At 38.1% G+C, this 25,357-nt stretch overlaps 1 protein-coding gene across 6 annotated transcripts in view; it reads left to right on the forward strand.

The window, feature by feature from the left end:
- Positions 1-25,357, forward strand: part of ATP2B2 (ATPase plasma membrane Ca2+ transporting 2) — a 563,074-nt gene that overhangs the window by 220,238 nt on the left and 317,479 nt on the right. For all 6 annotated transcript variants that reach the window (XM_039480788.1, XM_039480783.1, XM_039480784.1 and 3 more), the window contains exon 4: positions 23,156-23,640. In XM_039480788.1, coding sequence (XP_039336722.1) covers positions 23,442-23,640 — 199 coding nt within the window. In that variant the 5' untranslated portion in view covers positions 23,156-23,441. The remainder of the gene's footprint in view (positions 1-23,155; positions 23,641-25,357) is intronic.

Consider the following 25,357-nt stretch of genomic DNA (forward strand, 5'->3'; position numbering starts at 1 on the left):
ATTCCCACTGATGTGAATGAGAGTAGAGGTAGGCAAATGCTAGGCAATTTCTAGAATGGAGAAATTACTAGAAAATGGACTTTCGGGAACAATTCTGTAAGGTTACCTAATACTTCTTTTCTGCCTCTGTTTTCTGTGATTCCCTTGTGCTCTGTCTGGAACCTACTTCTAAGCCAAATGCAGCTTAAATCACCATGCTCAAGCGAATTAGTGCTGTCTGTTGGTGAGAAGCAATCACTATATAGCACTCCTATCTAGAACACAGCATTTCTGCCTCCAGCCATTTTGCATGCAGCCATTGTTAGACAGTGTGAAATATTTCAATAGGCCTTTTTCAACCATTTAAGCTATGCTATTTGAATTAATGCCCCTTTATAAAACATTCACCAACAACTTTACGTGTATTATGAATTGAGATGATTCAGTAAGGAACATTTTTAGTATTGAAATTGAAAATTTGCCATTTTGTTAGCAAAAAGAAAAGTGCATTGAAATGTGTCACATGAAGATGAGAAGTGGAAATTAATTCAGCAGCAATATTTCTTTACTGTGACATCAATAACAAGAGTGCTGAAAACTGTACATATATAATTCCTTCCACCTGCTAATGCATGTCCTTTTGCTTTTGTGAACATTTGTCTTTTAAAATCCATGTTAGTAAAAAACAAACTTATCTTTTGTGGGAATCAATTTATTTCCCAATTCTACAACTCCCATAGACTTCAAAAGCAATTGAAGTACACTCAGTACCTTGCTAGATCAAGCTCTATTTGCTCCTCCTTTTACCTGTACTTGAATGGCAGAAAGATATCTAGGTCACACATAATTTAAAGCACAGAAAAGTGGATTGTTTAAGGGTTTGGGGCTTCATTCTGGTCCAGTGCATGTGAAATGTCTTATGGACTGGAAATATTTATCTTCTAATAATGTCAGTGTGAAAAATATCACAGACAAGAAGCAATGACAAACCAATCTGCCTTGCTTATTTAATTAATTTAACATCTTGTCTTGATTCATGTTTCTTCCTTTAAACTGGTAAGCCATTCAGAAGAGCAAAGGCCCTTGTCTCTGAGTCCTGTGGCTTCTATGTATTTCAAATTTGGTTGCCTCTTTATACCAGTTTAACTGGGGGATGTTTTAATCACAGGAGGATAAATGTTTTGCTATTACAGCATGAATTCTGGTCTGCTCTGAACTGGGCAATTGATTATATTAATCTGACTGTTACCAATTTAAGCATAACACTATATCTTGAATGACAGTAGGGGTAAACAAATTCAGCAAATAAGCTGTCCTCCCAGTGTGTTCTCAAGTGACAGATCAGGTCAACTGGAGAAACAGATAAACAGGCACATACATACAGATTTTCTTGTGTCATTGCCTTTTGACTGTGATGTATGCAGACAGCCAGTGAGAAGAATGCTAGAAGATTTTTCAGCCTTTTTATTATGTAGGTAAAGTGGACATGTTTTGGGGGTGAGAGAGCACAGTGGAGAATTCATGCACAGGGGATGGTCTTTTTTTCCCTCCTGTGAAAGAGATGGGTCAATCTAGATGTACATACTACATATACAATATTGTTTGTATTCCTGTAATGCCTAGAGATTCCAGTTGAGACTGGGGCCCCAATGTGCTATGTACAGAACAGACACATAATAAGAGACAACCCCTTTTCTATTCTATAAAGACAAAGAAAGGGAAAATTGTGGTCTTTTCTCCATTTTACAAATGGGGAATGAGGGCAGAGAGAAAATGTTACTTGCCTATGGACACAGGGAAGCCTGTGGCAGAACTGAGATTTGAACTCAGCTCTCTTGAGTCTCAGTCTAGTGCTTTAACCCCCTCACGTACATGTGTGCTGAGCTTAACAGAAGTGCACTTTTTATAAGCTTAAATAGGTAAGAAAATAAATTTTATACAGCGACAGTGCGGACAGAGAAAGAAAAACAGTAATTTGAGTGGGTCTGATGCAGTCTTAGGGGTAAAGTTTTCAAAAGCACTTGAATGGCTTAGGAGACTAGATCCCATTTTCAAAAGGGGCTTAAGCTCCTAAATCCCATTGTCTTTCAATAAGATTTAGGCTCGTAAGTGCCTATGTCACTGTTTAAAAATGGGACTTAGATGCTTTTGAAAATTTTACCCTAGAACTGGGAAACTTCAGGTCCTATTAGAAATCACAGAAAATCCAAGTCCTTTTAAAGGAAACATTTTAAACAAAATGTTTTCAGTTAATTCACAGGTGATTTAATTAATACTTAAATGAACCACACTTTATTTTAAAATAATTTTAAGATGAAAAGAACTTAATAGCTAAGAGTTCATTTCCCAGTCAATGGCATTATTGCGGCATGAGAAATTACTGGAATTTCAAAAGCTGCCAGGGTTACCTGAACTTCTAATGAGCTCAGACAAATAGAGCATTGTCGAAAAATTCAACCTGCTAAAAGTAGAACTAGGATTTTCAGAGGTGACTGAGGGAGTTAGGCATCCAAATACCATTGAAATTCAGTGGCATTTGGGAGCCAAACTCACTGTCCATTAAAATTTGTTCATTTAATCACTTAAGCTAAAATCTTACAAAAATAAGTTGTGTTGGGCTGAATTTTTTCACTTTATTTTTGTGAAATGGGTTTAGAGGTTTGTCATGGTTGCAGGAATGGTGGCTGGATGGAATAGGAATATGGTTGCTGATTTTTGGTTTATACTTTCTACCTTTTTTTTTTAATCTTAGTGCATTAAGTGATTAAATAGAGATTCTTTTGATAAACACGGGCTGATTTTGGTGAGCTTTTGTGAGTGGGCTGTTCTGTGGTTTTGGGTGTAATAAGCCAGACCTAGATGGTTTTGCTGTGGTGTGGAATCTGGCAAATTGGTAGTAGCTGTTTCTCCTACTTGTTTGTTGGATGGTGCTAGAAAGAATTGTTCTTCTGGTACAATGAATTAGGTTAGTTTTGGCAGAACTCTTGCAATCAGAATTATACATCTATTTAATGTGTTTCACCCAGTTGGATGGATTCTACCAAACAAAACATGACTTGATCCTGAACAACTTATACCTGGAGCAGTAAAGGTGTACATATTGTACAACATTGGTACTAACCTCATAGGTCTTGCCTATACTAGGATTAAAAAAAAAACCCTAAAATGTTAGCTAACAAGTTTTGACCAGCCCTCCCCCCACCTTTTATCCTAGTCTTGATATATTCATAGATAACCATGACCATCACTGGCAGTGCTGGCTAGTGAGTCATGTTGTTCCCATCACTCATGATTTTGCAAGTATCTAATGTCTCATTCTTGGCTTTAAACTTCTTTCAAAGATAAATAAATTCCCACACTGGAAAATATGTATTTAACTAGTTTGTGATGTTGTATGAACTTTGGACTGAAAAGAAGTTTCCTTGTACACAGAGCCTGAAATCAGAAATTTCTAGTTTCCATTTTTTTATGCTGAGTGCTCTACTGTGTGTGTGTGGGGTGGGGGGTGGGGGTGAGGGGTGGAGACCATAGATACAAAATAGTAATATTTAAAAAGTGTAAAATGAGTTACAGGAGAATAAGTCACTTAACATGGAAACTATTATACAAGACAAACAACATAATGGGAAAGAAATGTATTGGAAAATGTTCTGTTTGTAACCCTTGTGTATAATTAATCAGGTTTTTCTATGAACATGTGTTTGTTAGAGCTGTCTGGAGACCAACAATTCCATTTCACAAAGACTTTTGGGGTTTTGAAATTTGTTTTGTTAGAACAAAAAACAAACTTTTGTTTCATGAAAACTTCTGAAGTTCATCAAAACATCTATTTTTGGATCAGAAAGGTCAGGTTTTCAATCTGGGTGTGTCTCTCTCTCCCCCCGTGGGAATTGACCAGAGTGTCCACCTTGGACCTGAGAAACCTTTCCATTGAAAATTTAATTGAAATGGATATATCTACATGAAACATTTCTGGCTTGACAAAATGGCATTGTCTGACCAAAAGAAAGTTTAATAAAAAGTATTGCAACCAGCTTTAGTGTTAAAGTCTTTATGCTTTCTGGTATTCTTTTGAATGGATGATGACTTCTTTAATTGTTAGAAGTTAGAGTATTTGTTTGCTATCAGAATATACCAGTGATTACAGGAGTGCAAGCATTGTGAACCTGAGGGCACCTCTAGCTTAATGACAAAGGTCCCAGTGCTGGAACACGTGCTTAACTTTAAGCATGTGAGTTTATTGCACCCAGTAGAATTGGCTTAAATATCTGAGCCTTTGCAGAATGAGGGCCTAACTGTGGAAAAGTATGGGTAATTCCACAATAACGTAACTGCAGAGAGAGAGGTTTTATTTTGTCAGTGGAGTTAAAATGTGTCTCTCCCTCCCCCTCCCCCCGCCCATCTGTTGGAATCCTTTTCCAGTCAAAAAATTTGAGTTGGTGTCAGCTTCAAAAGCTTAGGTTTGTAGCAAACATTTGATGAGCATTAGTAATGGGTGCACTTCAAAAGTTTAGTTTGGATGAGCATAAAAAATTCAGATGCTTATCCAAATCATTTTGATCTAGAAATGAGGATAGAATTCTTGTGGAAACTGACTGATTTTTTTTTTCAGTAGTAGTGGTATTTCCCTCCCCAGGAAAATACAGAATCCAACAAAACAATGTAAATATGCTATTTTGCATCCTCAACAATTATTGTTGATAGGACAAATTAAAACAAGAAACACTTTTGTGGCGGGATGTCTCACGCTTCTTTTTTCTGAAATAACCTTTCTACTGGTGGTCATTTTTTTTTAATTGAGATGGAAACTCACGGTTTTCTGATTTTACTTAATAGTAATTACTAATAGGAGACAACCCAGAACATTTTGTGTGTTCACATCTATAAAATAAAATGTTGACTACTTTTTATTCTTTCAGTATCTCCATATCATATGTGCTCATTTTACTTAAAAATAATTTTATTTAATTAATTTTTAAACTGGCAGCTCTGCAAACTGTACCTGGCATCTGAAAGTAAAGTGGTGGTATTTCTGACTCATTCATTATTCACAGAATTGATTAGTTAAATCCACTTTGTAGAGTTATTTTATGGAGGCGCTTTTCGTCAATAGAACTCAAAACAGCTTTCAGTAACATGTAGGAGCCTTCTTTTTGTGTCTATTTTTGCCATGCTTCAGCTTCCTTTGCAGCTGAGAGTGACATTGGATCCTTTGAAACTCATGTTCTGAAACTACCTGCGGTTTTTGTAATTGCTAAAGCTGCTAGAGACAGTGTTGTTTCTCCAGATAGGAATTGTTTTTTTTTAAAGTGTTAAGATTCAGTTTAAAAAAAATCAGAAAAATAAAATAGTGAGGAAACATAAAGTTTATTCTGTTTTCTTCTCTACTAATTGGGATAGATGTTAGATATAAGGAAATGGTTATGCGAGAATGTTGTGGAATGTCTTTAACTCTACTGCTGTGCATATATACATATATTTTTAATCTAGTTAAGTCCATATCTCCCCCACTACAAAATGTTCAGCCAAACATCAATTGGTTTTAGACTAAACATTAGGTTTCAGTAAATATTTTTCCTTGTTTTCTTTCTGATCTTCTCTTCTGTCCCATTCCCCTCCTTCTGAGTTTAGGCTAGGGTGACCAGATGTCCCGATTTTATAGGGACAGCCCCGATATTTAGCGCTTTGTCTTATATAGGCTCCTATTACCCTCCACCCCATCCCGATTTTTCACACTTGCTGTCTGGTCACCCTAGTCCAGGCTCTCTTTATTTTACAAGCAGGATAGCTTGTCAGCCATTTTGTCAAATCTTGTATAGTTGCTTGGACAAGAATATATATAAGAAATCCGTTTCTATTTTTACCAGCTGCTCTCTCTCCTGTATGTTGAAGACATATGCCTGGGCCATGAAATTATAAATTTAGGTTTATGAAAGATGCATCTATCTAGTGCTCTATGTGCATTCATAGTTTAAAAATATGTACTTGACCAAATGCAAACTGGCCCAATGTTAACACCACATTGAAGCCACAAATCAAATATTTTCATCCTCACATTACCTGCCACTTTGCAGAAAGCATAGATAAATAAGTGACTACACACCCAGAAGGTCAGCACACTTGGGCTCTGTTGCACCAAAATGGGAGGCCAATTCTAAAATGGAAGGTCCTACACTAAGGAAAACCCTCTGCCAGCCCCATAACAAATATAGCTAGGGAGTTTCAGCTCAGATGTCCCAGCTGACCTCAGATACCTTGGTAAGGCACGAGGAGAGAGGTGGTCTCTAAAATAAACAGGTTTCTAGTTGAAAAGAGATTTGTAGATCAACACCTTAAATTGCAACCAGAAATTAAAGGAAAACCAGTGCAATCTATGGAACAAAGGTGTATGCTCTTTGCAAGAAGCATGCTAAATTCAGCAAGTGTCTATTCTGCAATAGCTGAAACTTCTGCATGATCTTACGGTTTATCCTTAATTAGAGCACATAACAGCAATCCCATCTTTAGGTAAGATAGGCAAGGTCCACATCAAAAAGGAAAGGTAGTGATCATCTTATCAATTATGGAAGAAGAAAAAGCTGTTTTCTCCACTGCTACTCGAAGATCTAGAAGCAGCCAAGGATCCAGTTTGACCCCAGTTTCCATACTCAAATTTAAAAAGGTGGGCAAACCAGCCCAATCAGTAGGGCAGAATTACCTTCACCATCTCCTTTGGTTGTTGAATCTGGTATTACAGAAGCTTTTTTTTATTGAGGGATGCACTTCACTACCCATCTAACTGTCATAGCACGGTGTATGAAGGTCCAGAGGATATTAACTATTGAGATTCAGTAGGTATTTGCCTAATACAATACATACTATTATGCAATCAAAAACTAGGAAATTGGATTTCTGAGGCACTTATTTTATTCAGATACTTATAGGTGGGTTTTGATCCATGTGTCTACATAGTAAGCCTCTTTGACCTATTTTACCAAAATTAACTAGGAAAATATAGTCCCATGAATTTTTTGTTTTATAACAGTATGAGATCATGTATACCTTGTGCCCTTGAATTGACATGGTGCATACCAGTAATGCTGCCTCTCTTCTCTACCTCTGTAATCTCCACTTTCTAGTCTTGCTACTCCACATTCAGGTCCTTTCAATGCTACCTATAGATGGCTGCCTTGAACCCATCCTGCATCAGGACTAGAATCACTGGACAAGGGGAGATAAATCCAGCCTGCTGGTTGTAGTAAACAACCTCTGGCTTAGGTGTCTTTCTGCAAATTTCAGGGCTGTCCTAATCTTGTGCTAATTCATTGCTAGTCATGTTATAGAACAACTTTCTTTGAAGTGGGCCCATAGCCCTGGGGTGCTCATGGTAAGTACTGCAGCCATGAGACTTGTAACAATGCCACTATTGATTAGTGCTAGAACCAGAGACCAGCTGCATTTGGCTCTTTCTGAACTACTCGTGCTGTGACTCCCTCTCCTGCCCTTTGTCCAAGGGAGTTGTAGCCGTGTGACCTGTATTTCACATGTGCAGAGGGGTCATGGCACTCCCAACCATTCCTCATGGTTCAGCGCTGACATCCTCCTCCTTCCTCTTCCCCACAAACTCTCCTTTCATGGTGCAGGCCCACTCTCAGTGATAGGACATCAAAACTAGATTCCACTCCTAATTGCAAGGCGGTACAGAAACAATAGTAACTACAACTGAATTATGATCCAGAACTACCTAGCTACTTTATAAGGCTTCACTCTAGCAGAGTACTTCAGCATGTGCACAGTTTTCAGCACATGAGTAGTCCCATTGAACTTACTGAGACTACTCATGTACTGAAAATAGAGCACATGCTTTGTTGGATTGGGGGCTAAGTGTGCTACTACCGATTTAAACCATTAATTACATCAGTGTCCATTGATGAACTGGAAGAGGGTTGTTGAGATACCTTAGAGAGACTGCAGGACAGTTCAGAATAAAGAACAGAGTACTTGTGGCACCTTAGAGACTAACAAATTTATTTTAGCATAAGCTTTTGTGAGAAATCCAAAGAAGTGAGCTGTAGCTCACGAAAGCTTATGCTGAAATAAATTTGTTAGTCTCTAAGGTGCCACAAGTACTCCTGTTCTTTTTGCAGATACAGACTAACACGGATGCTACTCTGAAACCTGTCATTATGTTAGTTCAGAATAGTTTTTCTTCACAGTTTATCTTGTATTTCAGTGTGCCCCTGTTCTTGTTATGGCAGTATTGCTGGATGCTGATAAAGATAATATTCTGAGGAGTCTCAGGCATTGAATCTCCATTTCTTACCTGCTAGTTACTTATATTTGTGTCTGGGCTTTTTAAATCAAACATTTTACAATATTGTAATTCCAAAAGGAACAGATTTATTTTTAACCTAGCAAGGGCTATAAATACAAAAGAAAATTACAAACTCATGGTTTGAAGAAATCCCAACTGAACTAAACAAGGGAGAAGATATTAAATACAACTGCCAAGCATGGCTTTTAAATAAATCACAGTGTTAACATCTGAGTAATGATGGTGATGATCTGCTTGTCTGTTTAAAAGGGTTAGCCTCTGTTTGCAGTGAAATTTATCACGTGACCCAATTGGTGATGCATAGTTATTACTTTATCCTGTTTTATTGTATACATTTTTTGTCTAATTGTGTGATTTTAAGATGCTGTGCTGCAAGGTTCCACAGAGCTGAAATCACTTTTTATCCACCAATTGATCTGTGCTGCTGTTTTATCAGCTTATTTTTTTGAGCCTCCAGCTAGGATAATGTGCTTGAGGGAAAATTATACCCTACATCAGTGGGTTTGTTAGAGCACGTTGTACATTATTGGTAATTTGAATGCACCCGGATAAAAATAGAAAGGTTAAGTAGTTTTCCAAGTGTTGCTGATGTGAAACAGAAAAACGAGTGGTGTCTGAAACATACCAGTTTTGAAGGGGGAAAATTTTATTTTTGCATCCTGTTGTCCATGTTTTCTTTCAAGGATGGGACTTGCATATTAGCATGGATTATCATTTGCCTCTGGAATTCTCCCCCCATGCTTCCCCAATCCCTTTCCCTTTCTTCTGACACATTTTTAGGATTAATGAAGCTTTTCTAGATGTCAGCTTTGGTATATGTATGTATAGACAGAAAGTGTTTTTCCCTGAGGCAGGTGGTGGTGTTTCCTGTCAATTAGAATGAATTGCAATAAAATGGTGATCTGCTGTAATGTGGTGGTCCTCTAGATCTTTGTCCTTCGATTTTTCTTCCAGTAGTGTTTAAAAAAATCTGATTTTGCTCATATGTTTTCAGTAGACAGGAAGAATATAATTTCTGTGGTTGGTGCATTTACACTGTGCATGTGTATTATATTGTAAATCTATATTATTTCCACCTCTTTCCAAAACACCTTAAGGCTATGTAAGATGGAACAATTGGTGCAGAGCAGATTCTAGTGTTGTGAAAGTATCTAGCAAAAATATATAGTAGATTTAAAAAAAATCAATCTTCTATGAATGTCCTATTTAAAATCACTACTGAACATTTTTTGTCTTTCACAACTGAAGCCCATTGAAGATTAAAGCCTCCTCATCTGTAATTTTCTTGTCAGTGATCTTGACTGATGGTATCACATAACCAGTTGCCTGTTTTTTCTCCCTAATCCTTTCATGATGATTTACATGATGCTTATGTACCTCACTTGTAGCTCTGATTCTATCATTCCAGTAGAAAGTTCACAGGGACAAATGCGTGTTCAGAGCTTTGGGTCTCTTCATAGATTAAATGTACTTCAGAAATGTGTACCACGTCTTATTCTAACATTGTATTGGATAGTCCCTTAAATGCTAAAAGCTTTTCTATCAGAGTATAGAGAAAAAAAATCATGACTGTTTTTAATGGCTGGTGGTTAAAATAAGCAGATTGATGGTGTGACCTTTAAAATTGGAGGAGGGCTGCAGCCAAACCCTGGGCTCAGATCAAATCCTGCAGTTCTAACTTCTTCCAGTTACCAGCCAAATCAATGCACACCGAGGTGTGGGAAAGTTCACTGTCAGATCTGGAATTCAAAGCTGCAGAAGTTTGGGCCCACCACCATTTTAAAATATGAGCTGATACAACAGATTATAGGAATTTACCTCACAAGAGAACCTTAGAAAATCTGGTATTTTAATATTATCCTTTCTTTATTTGTAAAGTTTATCAAGTACAACTATGTGCTAGTTTTTTAATGTTAAAATAGCCTTTGTTTTTGAAAGAGAGTGTAGCTTTGTTTACTGTAAGTTTGCCTGCTTTGTCTTGTTTATTAATAAAATAAAGATACATTTAATTTATTGTCCTCTGATTACCTTATCATTCAGCATGGCTTTCTGAAGTTTGTGCTTAAGTTTAGTTCCATGCTTAAGTCTCATTGACAAAATGAGGCCAAAGCAGGTGCTAAACTATATTTGCATCTAATTCTTGTAAGGCCCTTTGATAAAACACATGGGAAATATCCTGAAATTACTGAGCAAAAATTGTTCACTCATTTTTGTTACACTTGTTGCTTTTTCTTTTCATCAGCGTCCTTGTATTATAAGGCAGAATATGCAAGTGCCTGTGGTTAGCACCCAATGCAGAACGTACACACACTTGGTGATAGGCCTGTTTTAAAGATAAATAATAATAAATATATCCCAGAAGTTTGGGTGGGTAACTTAGTCAGGGGTCCAGTTATTATTTATCATTCCAACTAAACCAATAGTTAGTATTGGTCTATTTCTATCACCAGACACTTGGAACAAATAAATAATGTGGAGAGAATAATATAGCAGCATTACTTAGCATCAGTAACGAATTTTCCCCAATTGCAGTACAAGTTTGGAGGTAACGGGGAGTGTAATATCTGAAATGCTCAGATATTAAAAGGGAGGAAGAAACATTCCTTAGAAAGCAGTAAGGTAAAGAAACAGGTATGGGTGATAGGGAACAGTAAATTAAAGATGAGCTTGCAATGTGATATGCTGGCACAAAAGGGTGGATGGGAGAATTTGGGCTGCTTACTTACAGCATCACATCATAGAAAATTATATATAGTACTAATAAGTCCTCACTTATAGTATAATACTGCTTCTAATTTTGGGCAATTCAATATTGGATGAAGCTGAAAAAAGGCAACTAAAGTAACTCAGTTATGGAAAGAAAGATCTCGCGCTCTCTCTCTGGAGAGCGAGAGAGAAAATATGATAAATAGAGGATGTTAACATCTATGATCTTTGTAGAGAATGGACAGCAGGAAGGAAGAGGCTTGACAAGGTTCATCTGAAGGAGTATATAACTAGGAGTAACAGGATGATATTAAGAAAAAAACAATGAAGAATGAGTATCTGATACTTTTGTCAGTAGTTTTGATGTTTACAAAATGTATTATATTAATATGAAATAATGGAAGGCCGTTGCTTCAGTCATGTAAAATTGGACCAGACAGTTGTGAACTGACAGGTGGATGGGCTAGACATAAATTACACAGGATGGGCCCAGTCCAGTTTACTGGGGAAAAGTTTGGATTTCCTCAGCTTTCAGTCTCTCTGCTTAGGTTAGTATCCTGCCATTCTCCCCAATACACAAGTCATGGCAATTTTAAAATTCTGAATATAAAAGAATGGTTCATCAGAATCAGATCATAATTCCCCTTGGCTCAGTCCCTTCCACTTTGCTTTCCAGCCCCAAAGCAAAGTTTCTTCTCTTTCATCCAACATAGAAAATGGTCTCAAATTCACTGATGCTTTTTATGTAAACTTAAAAATAAATGGAATGTCTTTAACCCTTTTGGTTTCACATAATGACAAAAGTATAACCAGTATAATAACCCTAAACTAGTGACATTTAAGTTACACTAAAAGCCTCTTTAGTGGTATTAACATATTGAAATATCTGCAAATATAAGTGTAGGAAGTGCAGATGCACATGGAAAGAGAAAAGTTATCCAAATTATTTCAAAACTTAAACACTTGGTTTGGATTCTGGGCAAAATTTGGCAATTTCTTATTAGATCATAACTAATGGATCATTATTTCATAACAAGATATATTTTTATAATTCTCATTTTAAAAAAATAAAAAATAGATGCCCTTAACCAAGGTTTCAATATCTGAAAAAAGGAAGGTAAAATGAGGCAAAGCTCTGCACTTAATTATCAGGAAAAAATGTTCATTTTTACTAAGTTATTAAAACTTGAGTTATGTTTAAAATATGAAGAGTAAATAGCAACTTTAACAGTCTTTCTGTAATAAAAACATTAGTAAGACACAAAAATTACATTAAGAAACAAGTTTAGTGGTGGTGAACTAACTGATGAACAGTGACTGAACAGAAGTTCAAACAATATTTAGAGTGTATTGGATAAAGGAAGACTGTGTCATATTTAATAACTCTGTCAAGTTGAAGACCCTTCTTGTTGCAAGTAACTAGATAAACCCTTCACTTTAAGAGGCTTTGAGGATTTGCTCGATTAAAACTAGATACAATCAGCTGTCAGGAACACAGAGTGTAAAATGTGCTGTACAACAGCACCTTGCCAAAATCCTCTGAAATAGCACACTTTAGGGTGATGGTTTCTTTATCACAAAGGTCACATGATGACTAAAATTTCAGTCTTGTGGGTTATAAATACACTGCAGTTTGAATCAGATCAGAAGAACCTAGTGAAATCTGACCAATGAAATGAAGATGCCAAATAATTTCCTCTGAAATGCTGAATTCATTAGGGTAATAGACATTTTATATTTTAATAACTTCTAACAAGGTGAAGGAAAATAACAAGGCATTAACCTGTTTTGTTTAGGTTTTTGCATGTAGTCAGGGCCAGCTCCAGCTTTTTTGCCGCCCCAAGCGGCGAAGCGAAAAAAAAAAAGAGATAAAGCCGATTGGCAGCACTTCGGTGGCAGCTGAGTCGCGCCGCTTCATTCTTCTGTGGCACTTCGGTGGCAGGTCCTTTGCTCCCTCTCTTCCTCTTCGGTGGCACTTTGGCAGCAGCTCAAAGAGGAAGAGAGGGACTGAGGGACACGCCGACGAATTGCCGTAGGCGACCCGGACGTGCTGCCCCTTTCCACTGGCCGCCCCTTCCTTCGCTGGTGTCTGGAGCCGGCCCTGCATGTAGTAAATCTAAACTTTCCATTGATATTGTTTTTGAATCATTGTCGTCCAAATTAATCCTGTAATGGACTGCAACATATTAAACTTTTTATTAGAAAACAGCAAATAAAAATGTTAAATATCATACTTGTTACTACAAGTACCTTTAATTATATGGTTCCTGTAACTTCAGGTAATTGATGAAAATAATAATATAACTTGACGCTGCCCCATTACAGTCAGGGAATTGTGTCATCGATCTCAGTGGGTGAAAAATCCACTAGAGGAAATATGTTCCTTAAATCCTTTTACATACTGGACATTTGGTCTTACTGATTTGCAGGTATAATTTTATATTTAATTTGGTAATGAATTAAATTATAAAATGGTGTTGGTGGTTAGGGTTTTTTGGTGCTGTAGAAATCTGTATGAAATCTGTTGAAACCAACTGGCAAACAACAAATCTGCAAAACATGTCCAGCACTACAATCAGAGGGATGAAGATTTTACAATGCCTTGTTTTATAGCCTTATCTTTCCTGATGCCACCCTATATGTAAAAATCTGAGATTTTGCCCCTTGAATTGTGTGACCAGGAGGGCTATTTTCACCCAAACTGGCACAGGGATGTGCAAATTACATTGTGTGTTCCAGCTAATCCCACACTTCTCTAGTGTTTCATCCTGAAGGAACTCAGTTGGAGTTTTCACTCTGATCCTCTCTCATGGCCCTTGCTTGGTTGAGGAGGGGCATGGGGAAGGGAGAATTAGTTTTAGTTTGTATCTGTGGTTCCAAAAAGCCACTCCTACAGATACTACTGATGGGGATACACTGACTCAGTGTGTCTCTTGACCACATCACCTTCTTAGCCAAGACTGCCCCCTGTGGGTCTCCCAGTGAAGGGTAGGTATGAAGGCTTTTGGGTGCCATTACCTCCAAAACTGCTGAAGTTTGTGCCAGTGAGCCCTGTACCTGGGTTTATTCAGGGATCTGGCTTTTGAGCTTAGCGTTATATTTTGTATAGAAACCATTTTTAGTGATTTTTTAAATTATTATTTTCATCCATTTATCTCTTATTTAATGAGTCTGGGAAGCTAACACCCTTTCTGCTGCACAGTATTATATAGACACACACTTCAAAAATGAGCTCTTATTGAGACATCTGCATTATATTGGTATTTGTGATATAGCTACAAACAATATGAATTATAAAAGGCTATATGGTGTGGAATTGGTCATTTTTCAGTGCATTACAGTTCTTTGATGGGTTGTAAAGTACAACTCCAAAAAGTATGGATCTGTGGAGGTGGTTACTGAATAAGAAAAATCCAGTTAATGCTATGTAATGCAGGTTTTTAGTCTCTGGAGAAGCTGATAGAAAATTGCCTCATTTATCGATGAAGGTCAAACAATTTGAGATAAGTTCTTGGTAGTAGTAAAGTGGTTACAAGAAATGAGAGAGGGAAAAGCAGCTTTCTAGAATGTATGGCCTCTTCAGATCCTACTAGGGAAAATGCTTTTGTATAAAAACAGTTTTTTTTTCCCTTTTGTTAAATCTTTCTTAAATATGTTTGGCTTTATACTGATTTAACACACATAAATTACCACCCAATACTGCAGTCACTTATAACAGTCACTGGAGTCAATGGAAACTGACTCCTGTCATATAACAAAGCTTCTAATGTTTTTTTAATTCTGACCAATGTCAGGTGACTGGCAACAGGAAAGAAAATTCAGTCTCTTACTAGTAATCTTGCATGTCTCACCTTTACAAACCTTATGTACATTGATTGAAATCCTGGCCCAATTGAAGTCAAAGATTTCACCTGTCTAGCCTAATCTGATCCTGTTGAAGTCAGTGAAAATGCTCCATTTATTTTAGTCTTTAATCATGTTAGTGCTTCAATTAACTTCACTGGGACCTCTCATGAAAGTAAGGGTTGCAGGATTAGACCTTGTATCCTATTTGGTTCAAAAGGGTACGTAGTGTAATCAGCTACTACAGATAATTTCATTTCCTAAATTATTAGTTCTCCCCAACTGTATTGTTACAGAAAGGGGAAGAGTCTCTGTTTATCTGTGACAGTTTTATTTTTGTGTGTATAATATTCATTCTAGCTAAGGAGGATGAGTACATCGGTTAATAGTCCCTAGGAAATTGTTTAGTAGGACTTATTAACTAAGGAAAATTTTCTTTGGGATCATAGTTCTAGTAAACAGCAATATCTGCCTGTAGAATAAAAGAAAAATGATTAACAAAACATGGGTAGAGGAGTATAACTGGTCCAAAAAATACCTATCAAAGACTGACAGAGTTTTATTTGTTAGGTAAGCAGCTTTATATTACTGAGCACACACACTGATTCATGGTGAATGGAACAGAGGAATTGTCACTTTGGGAATTACAACAATATTTGTCTGGTTGTCTGGGATTAATAGTATACTATTTCCCCCCTCTTACTTCTTGGATTTTTTTATTGTTGTTTTGAAGAACCTTTACTTAATGTTTTTTTAAGCAGTGATACTTATCAAACTTTACCACATCATACTATCAGAAGAAATGTAATATTTCCATGTTACTCTATGACTACACTAGAGAGCTTACAAGTGACACAGCTGTACCAATCAGCTGTGCTGCTGTAGGATCTCTCATATAGCCCCTCTATGCCTACAGGAGAGAGCTCTCCCATTGGCATAATTAAACCACCACAACAAGCAGCAGTAGCTATGTGGAAGAAGAAGCTCGTCCACTAATGGTGCTGTCCACACCGGTGCTTCTGTTGGTGAAACTTATGTTGCTTGGGGTGTGTGTGTGTGTAATATTCACACCCTAGCGACATAAGTTTTGCCGATTTAAGTGGTAGTGTAGACATAAGAATACCAGAATAAGATATAGATATATGTATACACACAGAATAAGAAATAGTTTCAGCATCTCAGATATAAAGGTATGTGAAGTTTTTTGCACTAGATTTTTGTTCGTAAAGCTTGCCACGAACTGTGTATTCAGTATGGATGAATTATTTACCAGTTTGTTTATGAATTTCAATTTGCAATAAATTATGTAGAACTGCCATTATGAAGAAATATTTTCCAGAGTATATGTAGCTGCAAAGACCTGTTTCTCTTTTGTGATCCACCCTTGGGTCCTCAGACAGGTATCAAACAGGAATATGCATTTGTGAACATGAAAAAGTAGTTCCATTCAACTAGTCTTATTCCTTAGTTTCCTGTGCATGTAGTTTGCTCCTGATAATTATGTTTCAAAGCCAATATCCTCTTAAGATGAGAGAGTGTTCTTGTACTTCTCAGAGTATTTTGTTAGTTCGGCTGGCTGTGGATTCTGTCAGACAACACATCCATCATTCTGAACTATCAAGGTTATATTCACCAGTAGAAGAACTGGGGCCGCCTTTTTTTTTTTTTTTTTTTTTTAGATGAAAGCTTAGATCTTATAGTGAATACAGCCAAATCTTTGATAAATCCCTAGTTCCGGGATTGATCAAGCTGTTCTTGCTTGCCCCAAACCTTCACTGAGTACAAGGATTTCATGATCCTTGTTCAGTGAAATGGCAAACCCAGGGCTGATTTACCACTATGTTACACTAGTTTAATTTCAGTGGAACTCCACTAAAATCAGGCTACCAAAATTCTTGGCAATGATATCTACATAGACATCATTCTAATCCATTATCAAAACATTTACAAGCTTCCAGGGATGATATTTTCCTGATTAGGAAATAGAAGGATAGTTTTCCCAGCAGGCCCGCAGTTAGTTCATCCAAATCATTTCTTATTTAATTGGTATGTTTTGCCTTCAAACAATTGGAAGCTGAAAAATATTTGACTGGGGTGCTGCAGGAATGAATGGCTGTTCCAAGGTAAAGCCTTTCCAAATAAGAAAAAAATCAGTGCATTAGAATTTTTAAAAAAATCATTTTTCAGTGCATTCACATAGCAAAAATCTATGTTACCTTTGAAAAACAAACAATCCAAGAGTTACATTGCCTTATGCAAAATGAAGGTATTTTCTTACATTTCTTTTATGAGTAAAATAATGATTATTTGCACTTAAATGTAAATTTTGTTAGTGGATATTGACAGTAGGAATGAAAAGTCTTTTTGCTACCTGTATCAAATCAATCTGCTACATTATATTGATTTGATACAACCAATGTTTTCAACCAGTGTGACTGCTTTTAATCTGCATTTTAAAAAATTTTGTTTTACATTTTTTAGAGATTATTCAATAAGAAAATCTCAAATGGACAAAAAGCAGTTGTCTTAGACTAGAGAGAGAATGTAACTTATAAAGGTGTGGCATTCATTTTTTAGTATAGATGTATCGGCTCTGATGAGCGTTTCTCTTCCTGTCTGCAGCACATGCTTTGCCTACCAAGTGCAGAGTAGTGCCTACAGGCCCTAACCCAAGCCTGGTCTACACTACGCGTTTAAACCGGTTTTAGGAGCATTAAACCGATTTAACGCCACACCCGTCCACACTAAGAGGCCCTTTATATCGGTATAAAGGGCTCTTTAAACCGGTTTCTGTACTCCTCCCTAATAAGAGGAGTAGCGCTAATATTGGTATTACCATATCGGATTAGGGTTAGTGTGGCCGCAGATCGACGGTATTGGCCTCCGGGCGGTATCCCACAGTGCACCACTGACCGCTCTGGACAGCAATCTGAACTCGGATGCAGTGGCCAGGTAGACAGGAAAAGCCCCGCAAACTTTTTAATATTTCCTGTTTGCCCAGCGTGGAGCTCTGATCAGCACGTGTGGCGATGCAGTTAAAAGTCAAAATAAAGAAAGAGCTCCCGCATGGACCATGCGGACGTGATCGCTGTAAGGGCAGGCAAATCTGTTCTATCAGCGCTCCGTTACAGAAGATGAATTAAAAAACATTTTTAAAAAATCTCCAGACAGACGCCATAGCAGGGACTCAGCGCACTGCTGCGTGACAAGCGTAACGGAAAGCCAAGGAATCAAATGGACGCTCATGGACTGGAGGACTCAAGCTATCCCACAGTTTGAAAAGCATTTGCATTCTTGGCTGAGCTCCAAATGCTTCTAGGGTCAAACACAGTGTCCGCGGTGGGTCAGGGCATAGCTCGGCAATTTACGCATCCCCCCACCCACCCCCAGAAGTGAAAGGGAAAACAATCCTCTCTTGACTCTTTTACGTCACCCTATCATTACTGAATGCTGCAGATAGACGCGATGCTGCAGCACTGAACACCAACATCCTTGCTCCCCCCCCGCCATGGGTGGCTGATGGTGCAAAATGACTGGTACCCGTCCTCATCATCAGCCTATTGGCACATGGGGCAGTGCAAAAGGGCTGGTAACCATGCTGACTAGCATCCGTCAGGTCGATCAAGGGCGCCTGGCCCTAATTTTTCCTGGTAGATGGTGCAGTATGGCTGATAACCATCGTTGTCATAGCAACAGGGGGCTGAGCTCTGTCAGCCCCCACCCTTCATGTGTAAAAAAAAGATTCAATTGCCCCTGGACTAGCAGAGGGATGCTGGGCTCCTCTCCTCCACACTCCTTACTGTCCTGTCTGGACTATCATAGCAGCTGGAGGCTGCCTTCCACTCATTTCTCACTAACAAGTCAGTGTGTCTTATTCCTGCATTCTTTATTACTTCATCACACAAGTGGGGGGACAATGCTACAGTAGCCCAAGAAGGCTGGGGGAAGAACGGAATCAACAGGTGGGGTTGTTGCAGGAGCACCCCCTGTGAATAGCATACAGATCATAATTTCTGCAGGATCTGACACAGAGCAGCTGTGCTCTCTGATACAGTGGTTCTCTAGTACACTTGTCCATATTCTAGGCAGGACTGATTCTATTTTTAGATACCAAAAAGGAGGGATTGACTCTGGGAGTCATTCCCAATTTTGGCTTTTGTGCCCCTGGCTAAGAGCAGCCAGGGGCACTTATGACAGCAGCAAATGGTGCAAAACGACTGGTAGCCATGATCATCTTTTTACCAATTTATGGATTGGTAGATGGTGCAGTATGGCTGGTAACCATCTCTGCTGTCATGCAAAAGCAAAAGCATGCTGCTGTGTAGCGCTGCTGAATCGCCTCTGTCAGCGGCATCTAGTACACATACGGTGACAGTCACAAAAGGCAAAACAGGCTCCATGATTGCCATGCTATGGCATCTGCCAGGGCAATCCAGGGAAAAAGGCACGAAATGCTTGTCTGCCGTTGCTTTCCCAGAGGAAGGAGTGACTGACGACATTTACCCAGAACCACCTGCAACAATGATTTTTGCCGCATCAGGCACTGGGATCTCAACCCGGAAATTCCAAGGGGCGGGGCAGGCTGCGGGAACTATGGGATAGCTACGGAATAGCTACCCACAGTGCAACGCTCCAGAAGTCGATGCTAGCCTCGGACCGTGGACGCACACCACCGATTTAATGTGTTTAGTGTGGCCGCGCGCACTCGATTTTATACAATCTGTTTTACAAAACCGGTTTATGCAAATTCGGAATAGTCCCGTAGTGTAGACGTACCCCCAGATAAGGGTTCCATTGTGCTCTATGTGGCACAGACACACACAGGCATCAGGCTCCCTGGCTGGACTACATTTCCCACAATGCAGTCATGTGATTCCTTGAGACACCACTGAGAGTAGTAAGTTGAGTCCGCATTGCGTTGTTGGAGATGATGTCCTGCAGGGAACCCAGCCCATAGTAGACAACAGGGGCCCAAATTACAACTCCCAAAAGGCAAAGGCAATATTGTTTACTCTTGACCTGACATGAAAAGTATCATTTTAGGACAATTCAACAAAACAAAAACATTTCAAGCAAAAATGGCAGAACAGAATGTTTTGACATTGCTGAATAAATTGTTTTTTCAGAATTTTGTTTTATGAAAAAAAATCAGATTTTCATCCTGTTTCAGGATGAAACCAAGATGGAAATAATGGAATTTCCTGTGGCATAGAAATTCTGAATTTTGCTCAGCTCTCATGAAGAGTTCCATTTTGAACCAACAAATCTTGGAGCTGCACTGGTCCTGGGAGTCATGCCACGTACCGATCTCATGTTTTAGGTTTCTCAGCTTTTGATAAAGAAGTATTAATCTCTCAGTAAGGATGAGGTGGCCCATCTATCAGTCACATTCAACTGGTATACGCTTGGCAAAGTTCCTAGAATTTTCATAAGATATTCAAGGATGAAATGAAGCCTTCATATCTTGTTCCACAGGATTAGAGATAATAATGTTAATCATGCTTTGTGCTTTTTATATTTTACCATCTGCCTTTGAAAAACACGAGGGATGTTATTTCCTTGGTGAATCCCAAAGATCACATGAACTTTGAAATACTTTTTGCTTGAGCACTAATGGACGTACACCTCTCAATTTAGTGGTTTACTGATTAATATTTAATTGAAAGTAAAATAAAAAATTAAACAGGCAGATGATTCAATCGTATGCAAAGGAACAACATCCCTGGCTAATGTTGGCTGACAAATGACCAAAGTGGCATTTCTAAGAGTAGGAAGAAATATTAATACATAGTGATGGTGCTATGATTAAAAAAAAGTGTGTTTGCTTGACAGTAGTATTCCTGTGAACATCCCACAGAGAAAAATCCTCTGTCAGACACATTTGACATCCAGCCTTAATACCCTTTGCATTACTAATGAAAACAGTAGGTGGTCTTCATCAAAGGGAACTAATAATTGATTTCCTTGCAGTTTCATGAACCACTTTTAAGGACTTTGTCAGAAAGAAAGAAAAACAAACAAAAAATAGCAACACGCTCTCTGCTATGTAAATGCTCCAAGTTCTTTACATTATGGCTGGTGCTGTGATACCCTGTGGTCAAATCCTTTAGACACATACATTCTATAAATAGCATTTCTGTGCCTGTCTGCAAGTAGCAATCTGTCTTTTTAATTATTCTTTTTCATTACTGAACCCAAATTGGTTCATGTCAATGTCTTTGGCTGATATTTCAGCTCAAACACTAACATGCTTTCTGGTGAGATTTCCTGGCTTTCATCCTTTCATAGATGAAGCCATAAATGGCCAGATCCTAAGATGTGCTGATGTCTGCTGTTTCCAGGCAGTGGGAGTTTTGGGGTTCATTGCTTTTTGGAATCAGGCATGTTGTGCAGGGATGCACAACTTTTCCTCTATATTTTACAAACTTTTTAGAATCAAACCCAAACAGTGTTTTGAGTTAGTTCCGATTTTATCCAAATCTGGCTACCAGTCCCTCAGAAAAAAATCTGTTAGATACACAGAGAGGTATTTTTGAACTTGCTATGTTTTGAGGTATCTGTATTTAAATTGATACTGCAATCACTGTTTTGCATTCAACCATAGCAGCCTGTGTGTGAGAGAAAGTAGAATACCTCCTGCCTTCTGAAGATCCAGTTATTACATTTTGAAGGTCTTTTTTTATTCCTTCCAATTTCTCTTTACCTTTGTATTTATTGTGCAACATATACCAGTTTCCCCATCAAATTTCTGTGCCCTGCAAGGGGCAAAAGAATACACGAAATGCTGTGTCGCAGAATTATCACCACCAGGAATTTCACAACGAGCATGGGGTGGGGAAGAACTACTCTCATCTAACATTTGACTGATACCTGGATTCTGTGCTGTGGTAATAAAATTCTGATGCTCTGATATTTTGTGGAATTCAAAGGAATGACATACTTTTTGCTGGAGGTCCATATTGCATGTTTTAGCTGGTGTGTTAAGCAGCCTCAAAACAGATAATTTAATTGTGAGCAATTAGGAAATATTAAACACTGAAAACATTATCCCCTTGAAATCAGTGGTAACACACCCATTTCAGTGGGCCCAGCAGCAATATTAGCTGTATGTGGGAATGGAATTAAGGTTGTCGTGACAATGTCAAGATGGGTTAAAAACATTTGGTTCATTCTTCTTCTCTTTGCATAAACTCTGCTGTAACAATCTTTTTCTTTGTGACTGGCACGCTGCTTAAAAAAAAAATCCACTCTGACAGTCAGAGGTCCATCATTCATTAGTCTGATACCATACTCAAACCTTTTCTCTCATGTGAGAAATATTCAGGGGTCTATAGATCAGGCAGTGAACAGGCACTATCCCACTTCAGGCAAAAAAGAAACCTTTAATCTCTGTTAAAACTCTGTGACAAAGTATAATAGCTCGTCTCAACAGCATTTCAACCAAGTTCATTAGACTATGTATAAGGAGAGCAGATTTTAAAGGCTGGCTTAGAAAGTAATCAGTTGGTCTCCCAGATGGTCCAAATGTGACTCTTCAGGAGTCTGCATGTTAAAAACCCTGTATCCGTTCAGCCTTTTCTTTATTTAAATGCTTTGTAGCTCTCAGGCCAAAGCTATCAAATGTGTTGGTGAGTCAGCAGTTAGTGCTGAAGGAAAGCAAACTGAAACCTTCCCATTCCTATGAGAGACAGTGCTCATTGTTTAGCCTGAAGCTCGCAGGTGCTTTATCTCCTTTCCTGTGTGTGTTTATTTTCCTAGCTGACAAAGCTGCAATGCTTAATTTATTTAAATGTATTCTGGATTGGCAATGAAAATGTTCCTATTCTTTCTCCTCCCTCCCCCATTTTACTTTTCTTGCACTGAAAAATGGTTTATGTAATAGATGAAGGCATAAGTAATAGTATTCAATTAATTTTTATTACTTTGTAGTCCTTCATGGGTTTTTTGTTCTTGTCAGATGAAAGATTGATATAGCAGTATGAACCAGAGCACATACCAGAGGCACATCTAGACTGTTGGACTAATGGCTTACTTATTAATATTCATGAGCCATCTCATTTAGCAGGCGCTCTTGGGACTTGATTAAAGTAAGGAACACTGCTATTGCTGCTGTAGCTGGAAAGAGCCTTATGTATGACACAGCTAGCAGTATCAGTCTTTGGTGTCAGCTGTGACTAACTGCAGCAACGTGCAGACTCTTGTATCTAGCTTTTTTAAATCAAGGACTACATTTGGGAGAATGAAGTTCAAAGGCTCTTTCTGAAGGTTTTAGGTTCACTCTTCTAACATGTGCTTTGTGTTTTGATCCCAAAGGTCCGGAGGAAGAGATGACCATGTAGATACTACAGCCTGAGTGCAGCATAATGGGAAATGGTGAATGGAATGGAGCTGGTCTGCAGCCTTGAAAGCAGCCATCCTGCGGACTATTACCTGGTCAGGGACACCTCAGTCATCAGAGGCATTCTCCACTGACTTCACTGAACACCCACTGGATTCTTCTTAATCCCTTAGGTTGGAATTTGAGTCCCCCGCTTTGCAATTTTGAAGCAATTTTAAAATTCCATCTAGTATACAGAGTGGAGCAATACAATCAGCAACAATGGGTGACATGACAAACAGCGATTTCTATACCAAGAACCAAAGAAACGAGGCCAACCATGCAGGAGAGTTTGGGTGCTCACTGGAGGAGCTGCGCTCCCTCATGGAACTCAGAGGAACAGAAGCAGTAGTGAAAATTAAGGAGACATATGGGGACACAGAGGGCCTCTGCAGGCATTTAAAGACATCACCAACAGAAGGTAAATGCGTTTCCCTTTCTTCATTTGAGTTGGGTTGTGCAGGGTGGTGAGATTCATATAAAGGACCTCCACCTAAAGTAAATGGTGGAGGGGATAATCTTGCCTCCCTTCTGAACTAGGATTCATACAAAAATGACAGTATACCACTACAAAGGAAAAACACCTCTGAAAAGGGATATGAAGAAAGACCTAGACAACCTGCTTGTAAAATATGGCTTCTTGTTAAAGCGTGTGTGTGTGTGTGTGTGTGTGTGTGTGTAAAAATAGGGCTGCATATTCAAGTTGTGAATGTGCTAATTACATTTTAAATAGCAGACAAATAACTAAATGAGAAATTCAGCTCCAATTTTATAGCAAAAGGAAATTGCATTCTGAGGATGCTCTAACTTGTATATGTTTTTTTTGGAAGTAAAAGGAGAATTACTTTGAAGGAATTGTTATGCTATATGGTTATCTAGTGGTATGAAGAGAACTTTTAGGTTATGGATATTAAATTGGTCAATAGAGCAATATACAGTATATATTTTCTTATAACTAACCTTGACTTCTGGTAATACCATAGATAATTTTGCTTAGGTTACTATTTGAATATGAGTATTTGCTTTTTCTATTGGTAATTACAACAGTGGGCCTTCCTCCATTTAATAAGCTGAGTCATAATTCAATAGTCTATTCTCGTAAATTGCTCATAGCATTTAACACTAACTGTATTTTCATATCTAAAAGAGACAAGAACACATTAGGTTAATAACACTGTCTTTGAATCTATAATATTCATTGTCTTTGTCTTCTCTTGTAATGCCACCAAGACCCACTCATTCATTTTAACGTTTTCCCCCCTTTTTCGGAGAGGTAGAACTGTTAGTTTAATGTTTGATTCTTTTTTTTTTAAATAACCTTTTAAAATTAGTCATTTAGACATATGAATAAGGAACTAATTACTGAAATTCCTGAAGTATTAGTTTAGTGATAAGCCTGTCAGTTTATTATAATATCATGTAATGTGATATTATAAGCTTACATAAGGAAAAGAGTCCTCAGAAAATAAATGTGTGTTTGTCTTAAATACATTCTTCATAGCCCTACACATACTGCCTTTCGGTTACCTATTATCAGAATTGGTCAAGTGTTGGCACTATGATAAAGATTTAGTCTGCTTAGTAATGATTTACTAGGCAAAACTACCAAAAAATGAGCAATAAGTTCTAGGAGTACCAGAACCTTCACATATCATGATGTACTGTAGGAGAAACAATGAAGCATGAATATTGTGGAGAAGATCTTGGTGTCAGTATGTGCTAATATACAAATATGGCAATACCTCTGAGATACATAACTCAGTACACCCATTAAATATTTGTGGAACTTTATAGACCAGATCCGCAGCTTGAGTAAGTCAGCAGAACATCATGGACTTCAAGGGAGCTTTGTCAATTTAACCAGATGAAAGCCTAGCCTAATGCGTACTTCGATGGAATTGTTAATTGCTTTTCCTGCACAGTCTGAAACTCAAAAGAAACATTATTCCTTATACTCAGACAGACTGCATGGATCCAAGTAATTTGGTATGCTGACTCCACTATTAATCTGTATGTGATACTTCATATAAAATAACTTTTCCCAAGCCCTCAACTTTGATCTTTATTTTTAAACTCATGGCTTGGAAACATGTCTTTTTAGGTGGGAATGCTACTGACTGATTGTATACTATATTGAA

This window comes from Mauremys reevesii, linkage group 7 (assembly GCF_016161935.1).
Source record: "Mauremys reevesii isolate NIE-2019 linkage group 7, ASM1616193v1, whole genome shotgun sequence".
Classification (NCBI taxonomy): domain Eukaryota; kingdom Metazoa; phylum Chordata; order Testudines; family Geoemydidae; genus Mauremys; species Mauremys reevesii.